We start from the raw sequence: 10543 nt of genomic DNA, 5'->3' as shown, positions 1-10543 counted from the left end.
TAAACCTTCCAGTGAGAGAGCAGACTGTGTCTGAAGAGCCTGTATGGATCTGCACATGTGACTGTGAAACAGGACAAAACCTCAGCAACGTTTTTATTTTGATAGAAAAAAAAATAAATAAATAAAAAGTCAGTGTGCCACTTTTTATGAAATCCTGCTGAATGCATTGTTTTACCGTCCCTTATCAATTAAGAGAGGGTCTCGATTTAAAGTCAATGCACAGCAGATTTTAGCATTTAATGTCCTTCGGGAGATTCATTGTGCTGGAGCAGCTCAGAAAACAGTGCACAGGATGCAAAACATTCCCAGCTTTACAAGATTTATAGTAAAAATGAAGAGTCCCCACAGTGCCGGGGCCAAGACAGAAACTGATACTCAGCACGGGCTGCATATAATCCACCTTAATATGAGTTTAACAACAGTCCTGTCATGTGCAGCAGAGTGCTGCTGCTGCTGCTGCTGCTGCTGCAGACAGACGAATGTAACTGGGAGAGATTTTAATGACAGGAGGAAAAAAACAAAACTAAACCCCTGCAGGTCATAAATGTTTGCACAATTGTCCGTCTGCACGCTGAATGTCCTGAAAACATCGCGCTGGTGTCATGGTGTTAAAAGCGCTGTTAGTAATGATGCCTCACAATTAATTGGCTGATGATGAGGCTAGTTATGATGTAATCTCTCTGACTCTCTCTCCCCTGCACACTGCCAGCCCCCTCCCTCTCTCTCCGTATCCCCACCTCTTTCTCTGTCTTTCTCTCCTATCCTAACCAACATGGCCGCTAAGTCGGATGGAGCAGCGGTGTCTGTGGAAGATGACAACACGCCCAGGAGCCTCTCGGAGCCGGGGAACCCCGCCGCCCGGCCCCGCTGCAGCGCCGCCGGCGGGAAACCCTACACCCTGCTGGACTGCTGCTGGGTGCTCTGCGCCCTGCTCGTCTTTTTCTCCGACGGCGCGACCGACCTGTGGCTGGCCGCCGACTACTACCTGAGAGGTGACTACTGGTGGTTCGGCTTGACGCTCGTCTTCGTCGTGGTGCCCTCCGCTGTGGTCCAGGTATTGAGTTTCAGGTGGTTCGTGTACGACTACTCGGATATGAGCTGCGGGGACGGAGCAGCGAGCGGCAGCGGGACCGGCGCGGCGGCGGCAGGCGCGGCAGGCGGAGCAGCCACGGCGGGCGACAGCACTTTAAGCACCAAGGACAGCGACCAGCGCGGTGGGAGCGCGGCGTCGGGGAACGCCGCGAATGCTACCCCGGTTTACACATCCTCTGCCCCGCCTGCGACGGCAGGGAGAGTCGGGGGCCCCCCGAGGTGCTGCACCGTCTGCATGTGGGTCTTTCAAACCGTGCTTCACGTCCTGCAGCTGGGGCAAGTCTGGAGGTAGGACCGCTGGGGTCGGTGTGGGGAAGAAGAGGGGCGTGCGTGTGTGCATACGTGCTGCTGGTGTGTGTTTAATATGTGCACATGTGAGAATTGCATTCCCGACAGGATAGTGATGGAGATGTGTGTGTGTACGTGCTCACTACGTGCGTGCGTGTGCGTGCGTACATGCCCCTTCATGTGCATGTGCATGTGTGCGCTTATCCCCCGAAATATTACCTTTGCTTCTCATGCACTGGGGACAGACATGTGCAGAAATCGAGCAGGAGAGAGTGGGATACATTTTTTCAGAGCTGATTCTGTAGCATTCACTTCCACACAACACTTCAGCACTGATAGTAAAAATATGAATTACTCTCCCATGTGGCTTTTTGTCCATCTGCCCTTCTTGTCCTGACTGTGACAGAATCTGGACATTTGCGTTCAGCCGCCTGAGCTCTAACATGCAGTTTCCTCCTCTGGTTCCTGTGTCTGTCATGGTCCGGACATGCTGACAGGAATATTATTAAAAGCCCTGCGCTCCGCTCCTCTTCTTCTCCTCTGGCTGCTTGTCATGTTAGTGATCTTGAAACTGAATCTTTTTCTTCCTCCACACTTGATGAAATGTTAAATGAGAGGATGCATGGGCAAAACCTTTAAAGGAGTACTCCACCCTCAACACATCCAAACTAATGTCCTGTGCTTTGAACTGTTTGTATTCCCCGTTAGATATGTGCTCTGCTCTGATTAAAATTCCTCCAGAGCCACGTTCGCTTGATGTGAGACAACGTGTTGACTTGAATATGAAAGTTTCACAACACCCAGAGTCTCTAATCATTTTTCAGACATTGTGAAACATAATTAGTATCATGATACTTCAGGCTCACACATCATCAGGCTGTCGCCTCATCACACATGATATACAATACTGAGAACACAGTGTGTGTTAAGTCTGTATATCACGAGAAATGATCTCTAATAACATATGAAGAGACAGAAATGAGATATTTTATATGCAGCACTGGAGCTGGAGTCAAGTCCACTTAAGTCAAATCTGAGCAGCTTCCAGACTGATTCAAGACAGAGTCTAAATGGAGGTCGAGTCCGAGTTGAGACAGAGACCAAATGTTCACAGTGAGAGTCGACTGTGATGTTAGTTCAGTCCTTTGGGTTTAGAAGAGTTTTAAATACTGAACAGGAAACAGTGCGTTTGCATAAATGTTTTATGATTTGCTGAAGTCTTTATAACAGCTCTGACAAATGTATAATGAATATATAGAACAGGGGTGTCAAACATACGGCCCGAGGGCCAGAACCGGCCCACTGGAGGACTTCACACACCTAATATTGAAGCAGCTGTGAAAGCTAAAGCCCTGTTTCCACTGAACAGTCTGGTTCAGTTCAGTTCAGTTCAGTTCAGTTCAGTTCAGTTCGTTTTTTTCTGTTTCCACTGTGAAAAGTTGTGGATGGTACCAATGGAACCGTTCCGTACCGTCCCCATGTTTGGTGCCCTCTCTGTTGGGGTACCTAGCACACAGATCTGGTACTAAAAGGTGGAGCTGTGAACACTGCAGTCTGATTGGTCAGTAGAGGACGGTCACTCTGCTCAGGGCTGAGTTGTGTCTGGTTTTGAGGCTCATGTAACCACTGTTCATACTGTGGAGAGTTTTATTAGTAAACTGTAACTATAAAATGAAAGGATGTTTTGCTGCCTCTCACAGCAGCTGGAGTCTGAGAAAAAATAACTTCATTCACTGGGCCGACTGCCGGCAACTAGTTGATGACGTGAATCCATCAGCACACCTTAAATTGCATGAGTTGATGACGTGAATCCATCAGCACACCTTAAATTTCACTGTGACAACTCTGACTATTATTTTAGTTTTTATATGACACACACTTTTAGTAATGAGTGGATCTTCAAACGTTTATATATATTTATTATGGCTGGGTGAACTGCATATATTCTAATCCTCACCCGGAGAAAAAAAAAGCATCGTGGAGCTACAGCAACACTAAACCCCTGAGCTTGCCTGAGAAAGACTAAATGCACAAAGCTGCTATTTTTAAATATTCCATGGAGAGAGACTCTCACTGCAGCCTGTTCTATTTTGTTCTGAAAATGTGGGCGTGCAGCCTCGTTCTGTGGACGATAATCCAGGTGCAGACTTCCATCTGTGTCACCTCGTTCTGTGGACGATAATCCAGGTGCAGACTTCCATCTGTGTCACCGCTGATGAGGAAATACAGTGTGTGTGCTGGACGGAGCAGTGAGTGACAACAACCCCGCCCACATTTAAGAGGGCTGTCTGTGGTGGAAACACTAAACAGACCAAGGGAAAAGGTACCATGTCTGAAGGGTTACTGTTGGTTCCAAAGGTACTGTACTGAAAGTGTTGGTGGAAACAGGGCTTAAGAGGACTGTTTATTGTAACAAACCACAGAGAAGCTCAGATTCCAACACACACACACACACACACACGTAGCTTGGCTTCATTTTCTGCTCAGGACACCATCACTCCATCTTTGCATAGCACATAGATGTTTGCTGCTATATTAATACTCTGAATGTCCAAAATGAGGATGTTCACATGGCAAAGATGCACCGTAGAACACAAGCAGCCCCTGCACTGTAGTGCTGAAGAACCCTGCTGCACAAACACCTGGCTGACAGCAGAGCAGCCACTGATGCTCGGCAGTACAGCCAAATCTGAAAAGAGGAGGGAAAAAAAGCCAACTGGACTTAATCAAAACCAAAGTCTGAAACAGGTCAGAGTCCAAACACCCACGAGACTGTGACAAGACTGAGATGATAGAGGAAAAACATCCCAAGGCCAGACACGAGACCCAGGCCAGGAGTGAATAATGCAGTACTAATCTACAAGTGTTGGAAACAATAATGGAACATCCTGCAGTAGCTTTGAAAAACACACAAACAGTCACAAAGTATTTTAGAATCTGCTCTCTACCCTGCAGCGTTGGTAATGAAAAACTTTTTTATTGAATGTATTTTCCAGCAACAGTCGAGTGAAAAAAGGAAGCTTTTATTCTCTGCTTGTTCGCGTCGTGTCGATGTGGAGAGCTGTTGGAGGAAGTCGTGCGTCTCTGTGTTTTAAGTTGAGTCACCTTTCAGGAAAATGGAACATGATTCCAAAAATGACAGAACAAGCTGTTGGTTTGAACCTCCTATAACAGGTCAAAGGTCAGACTCAGTGGGGAAAGAAATGTTTGCTCAGAGACACTTGAACAAAGGCTGCTGGATAGAATAAAACTATTCCGGTTGTGCCTGTGATGATTTCTGCCCCTCAGAGAACTGAAATCACTTCTCTGTGTGAGCAAATGAGCGCACCACCCTGCTGAAGTGTCCTTGAGCCCTTAAACTCGCCGCTCCCGGGCTGCAGCTGACCTCTGACCTCTCTGTGACGGCAGAGGAAGACACATTTTTTTCCGAGGGATGTTACATCAACTAATTCAGAAATAGAGCATGTGGGAATTCACACGAGTATAATTACATGCAGACTCAGTAATGAACTGCATTAATGAACAACAATAAGATGCTGAGAGCTGGAGAATGAGAATGAGTTGGTTTTAATGTGATAGTTGCTGCCGGGAGAGTTGGACAGTGTTGAGTGTGACTGGGATTTGAGTCTGACTCCGGTTTTAAATCTGATGAGCCGAGATGTATTCAGCACATGTGGAAATGAGTTCCACCTGCAGCTGAACATTTCATTTTTCTCTCCCCGTGTGATTAAGATCTGATCTTCTCATCAGCTGGAGCTGCAGAGAGCCTTGTTTTCTCAGTTCACATCTGGTCCCCACGGTTTGTTCAACAGAGTCAAATGGTACACTATAAAACCTTTATGTGGAATGCATTTTAATTCTCAACGCTGGGATTTGTTGGCTCATGTCTCATGTCAGTGTCATGATAAATTTGTGTCATCATTTTGCATCATAGTAGCTCTGCAGAGCCAGAGTGAGGAGACGATACTGAAACACAACAATGGAGAGAAAGACAGATTATTTGACTGGCATTTAGGGAGAGGTGTAAAATCAATACTGGTGAATATTTGCATCGGATTGGAGTTAGTTTTTGGCATAAACTACTAGATTCTATCTCACATTCGCTTATTAAAAACAGACAAGAGATCTCAGGTATTTTGGGTGCCTCGGTGTGTGTATTCCATCCATTTTCAGCTTATGATTTTGCAACACTTTCTCACTCCGACCTCGTCACATACCGACGTTAGGTCATAGACTTTCCACGTCAAGATGTGACGTGCAAGGTACCCTGGGTGTGTTGGTTGTTGGTGTTCTGGGACACTGTGTCAACTTCAGCCTGTTACATGCATTGTCTGTTTTCAAAATACACTTCTGTTTTCACAGGAAATGTCCAGTTTGCATACAGTCTCTTTCAAAATAAACGCAGTATGACGGTACATACGATCGTACGACAGAGTATTAGGGCCACATTGAAGGAAAAAAAAAAGATTTCAAGAATAAAGTCATAATATTACGAGAATAAAGTCATAACTAAGAATAAAGTCGTAATATTATGAGAATAAAGTCGTAATTTAATGAGAATAAAGTCATAATATTACAAGAATAAAGTCATAACTAAGAATAAAGTTGTAATATTACGAGAAAAAACTCGTAATATTACGAGAATAAAGTCGTAGTTTTTAAGGAAATAACCAACAGCAAACAGAATGGGTTAAAGGATGAACCTGCTTGTGGCAGCTGCTCTTTGTCTCAGGTGTGTCGCCTCGACACACACATACGAGTTTTTTCTCGTAATATTACACCTTTATTCTCGTAATATGACTTTTTTTTCTCAGTTACGACTTTATTCTCATAATATGACTTTTTTTCCTCAGTTATGACTTTATTCTCGTAATATTACAAGTTTTTTCTTGTAATATTACAACTTTATTCTCGTAATATTACAACTTTATTCTTGTAATATTATGACTTTATTCTTGTAATATTATGACTTTTTTTTCTCAGTTACGACTTTATTCTCGTAATTTACGGGTTTTTTCTCATAATATTACAACTTTATTCTCGTAATATTACGACTTTATTCTTGTAATATTATGACTTTTTTTTTCTCAGTTACGACTTTATTCTCGTAATTTACGGGTTTTTTCTCGTAATATTACAACTTTATTCTCGTAATATTACGACTTTATTCTTGTAATATTATGACTTTTTTTTCTCGGTTACGACTTTATTCTCGTAATATTACGAGTTTTTTCTCGTAATATTACGACTTTATTCTTGTAATATTATGACTTTTTTTCTCGGTTACGACTTTATTCTCATAATATTACGAGTTTTTTCTCGTAATATTACGACTTTATTCTTGTAATATTATGACTTTTTTTTCTCGGTTACGACTTTATTCTCATAATATTACGAGTTTTTTCTCGTACTATTACGACTTTATTCTTGTAATATTATGATGTTTTTTTCTCAGTTACGACTTTATTCTCGTAATATTACGAGTTTTTTCTTGAAATTTCCGAATTTTTAGTAGGTACAACACATGCACGTGGTTGAGTTTAGGGAAAATGAACAGTTCTGCGTTACAATCTTTCGGGAAGCAATCACAGCCCTTGTTGGATCCATCCACTGCCCTCCTGCCTTCCCTACTCGGACTTTTGCTGCCTTAACTTTCGTATTTGTCCCGCCCTGTTTCCCTCTTACACAGCTTTGCACCATTAAACAATATCGGCGACTGGCTACATATCATGCTGAAATGAAACGACGCCTTTTTCATTGGTGTCTGACACCGGAAGTCACTGACCAAGTGCTGGTATTTAACGACTTCGGAGTGAGACCAGGTTGGATTTTGCCCTTAACTTTCCTCACCACAAAAAAACCCGCCTAAAGCTCATTTATACTCTTTTACGTATTAAAATAGATACGCCTGTTTTAGACATTGTAAATGTCACTGCCCTTGTGCTTCCATGTGTCCTTTATGTTGGCATAGATACATCCAGTAGATGGCAGTAAAGGCAGAGTCAAAGGTTTCACACAACAACAAGTATGGCGACGGAGGAGGAGGAGGAGGTTGTGGTAATGTTCCTTTAAACAGAGCTGCTGTGTAGACGGCGGTGGTCAATGCGGTCATATAACGTTACGGGAATTCTTTTCACTACTTTACAGATTCGTTCTGTTTCACCACTACTTTAATTTCTTCGTTGTCTCCTATGGACGTGTCTCACTTGAACTACACTACACTGCCTCTACAATCTTCTGGTGGCACTGCTGCTTTCAGGAAACTTTTACGAATGCGTGAGTACAGAAGGCTCGGTCTATCTGTGTATTGAGTTGAGCATCAATGAGCCTTTGGTTGACTCCTGTTTATGCTCCCCTGACAGGCGACCTCTTGTGGTCATGTCAATAATAACTGGTCTCTGTCAGTATCAAAGTCTGACACAAGTTGTGATGTCATAGTTTCAAAGACAGCCTAAAGGTTAGGGATGCACCATGTTGGATTTGTTGCTGATATCCGATATGACGATATAACAATTCATTTGACTGAATTCATTATAAAGCCAATATCGACCAATACCAATGACGTGCCAATATTATCATGCCAGACCACAGTTTGCATCCTGCACACTGCCAACCCTCAAAGTTGGTTTCTTTTAACCGCAATTACAATCTTACAGTCTTTCTCTCTTCTCGCTTTTTGACCAGTTAAAAAGTTCTTTGGAAGGCACTAACTTATTTTGACAAAAGTATGTGGACACATGAACATTCCATTGTTAGGAGCCTGGCTTCAGAGATTTGCTCCTATTAAGCCACAAGAACATTAGTGAGGTCCAACAAGATTAGATATGGCTCACAGTCGACGTTCTAGTTTATCCCATAGGTGTTGGATGAGGTTGAGGTCTGCGCTGTGTGCAGGACAGTCATTTCTTTGTGGACCTGGCTTTGTGCATGTTGATACTGTCAGTCTTTCCAAGCTGTTGCTACAAAGTCCAGCACCTTTTCGAATTTGTGCATATTTGTGCATATTTGTGTAAAGTGGAAAAAAGATGTTTGAGGATGTCACTTTGGTGTTGGGGAAACTATGCTGGAGATTTTAGTTTTACATTTTATGGACCAAATTATTAATTCAAACTGTTATATTATCTTTAAAGAGGCAACAGATAGGATTCGTTTTTTTTTTTTTTTAGCTTAGCGCCACCTAGCGTCAGCAGTGTTGCTCGCACTGTCGCAAAGACCAAATTGAGCGTGGGGATCAGAGATAATCAATAAAATGTAGGCTGTAAAGCCACCAGTATACCTCTATGTATATGTAGAATGAGAAGGTGTGTGGACACTCTACTAAATAAATGAGTAAAGAGACCGAGCAACAATTATCAGATTTATCTGAAGAAAAAACAAATAGTAATGTAAATAATTATAGCAGAATGCACAGTATCAGTACAAACAACTCACAGTAAATGATACCAATATGTACAGTATCAGTACAAACAACAGTAGACACGTAAGGGATAATGTATAGTGAGCCGGTCACTGTTGAAAAATAACTCCTGACAGGGGAATGGAACCCCGACGCACAGCAGAGTTATTTTTCAACAGTCACCGGCTCACTATACATTCTCACACACACACTACTAAAACATTCAAATGTTACAACTGGCATCAATATTATTAAACTGCTGGCAGAGTGTATTGACAGAGGAGAGGCTTTCACCAGACAAACGGGAGCGGAGGAGAGGATTTTACTCCACTAATCACTGTCCGAGGGCTGCCGTAGAATTGCAACCAGGATGTCAGCCGACCAACACTCGCTACCCGCTCCCTGGTTGCGGCGATTTGTGATGCTGGCCAGCTAGGAATGAACTAGCAGCCAGTACAGTACAGTCCTCTCTGGTCTAGCTAACATTTAGCCGTGTTACTTACTGATCCATTAGAAAGAAAGCTAGCTGGACATGGGTTTTGAAGCCTCTTTGGTCACGGAGCTCCCTCCATCTCTTGAACGCCTGACTGAGGTTTACTCTTGTTTTTCCTCTTCTTTTATCACTCTCCTTTTTGCTCATCTTTGCCTCCTCACACAGAGGAGCTCCTTTTCTTTTGCTAGGCTGTTTTTCACTTATCTCCAAACTTTGTCCGTCTGCCATTGTGCTCGTGACTCAACTATCTCATGCCCCGGCCAGTTCCTCCCAGCTCCAGTCCCTGATTGGCTGACCGACCAGTTTGGCAATACATGACGCGTTTCCTGCCGTAAAGCAGATTTTTTCTGCGAAATTTCGCCCCCGGTGGCAGAAGTTTATTGCAAAGTCACTAAGTAACCTATGTAAACGCTGATAGTCTGATTTTACTGTGGCCACTACCCTGTGCAGCCCACATTATTTTCATAATGATATAGGCAAATATGCTGTCTGTTGCTTCTTTAACTGATAGAACACTTTTGTCATTGAGCAGCCAGAGGTGTTTCCAGAGCCTTTTCAGGGTAGATTAGATTCAGTAAAGCTGACTGAAGTATCAGATGCATCTTTAATCTCTGTTTAACCTTCAGTCATTCAGAGAAGATGATTCACACCTTGTGTTTGCTGCTTAAACATGTTTTAATATTTACTACTATTTATAGTGAACACTGACCTTGTGGGCTTCAAATTCTTTGTAAAATCACACATATTCTGATTTAAATGCTAAAAGAAAAAAAAAACTCCACTGAAATGAAATTAGTTTCTGAGAGAGGTTTCAGCAAACAGCCACCGAGCTCATGTTTTTTTTTTGTAGTATTCAAATCACTGGATTAAGGCAGAATCCCTATTTTTGCTGACTTTTATCTTTTTCCTTCTTTGTCTCGCATCTCTCTGTCAGTCTTTAAAGGATAATCCGCGTAAATACTGATAAAGAAACAGAGCAGCGAGTGGTGATTACACTCTGTTTTACATCATTTTTTCTGGATATTACAATAATTAAACTTCCTGTCCAGATATTTCCAGCAGCAGCGTGAGAGCAGAGGATTTTTCAGCGATTAAAAACACCCAGTGTTGGTGTCGATCAACGAGCCGATGGCGGGGTAAAGTCCGTTTCAAAGGTGAAACACAGAGCAGGGGAGCAGGACAGAGCCCACAATGCGTCAGACAGGTTGAGGTTTGAATCAAGGTCGACTCACCTTTTCTCGTCTGGAGACTCTCGCTCTGCTTGTTGATATCGC

General features: G+C 42.9%; 1 protein-coding gene across 1 annotated transcript in view; it reads left to right on the top strand.

Moving 5' to 3' along the window:
* The first annotated feature begins 772 nt into the window (after nucleotides 1-772).
* xkr7b (XK, Kell blood group complex subunit-related family, member 7b) overlaps nucleotides 773-10543 on the top strand; it is a 117519-nt gene continuing 107748 nt past the window's right edge. Inside the window, exon 1 of the mRNA XM_050065669.1 lies at nucleotides 773-1380. Coding sequence (XP_049921626.1) covers nucleotides 773-1380 — 608 coding nt within the window. The remainder of the gene's footprint in view (nucleotides 1381-10543) is intronic.

Source organism: Epinephelus moara, chromosome 16 (genome assembly GCF_006386435.1).
Source record: "Epinephelus moara isolate mb chromosome 16, YSFRI_EMoa_1.0, whole genome shotgun sequence".
NCBI lineage: Eukaryota > Metazoa > Chordata > Actinopteri > Perciformes > Serranidae > Epinephelus > Epinephelus moara.
This window is presented reverse-complemented; position numbering and strand designations above follow the sequence as displayed.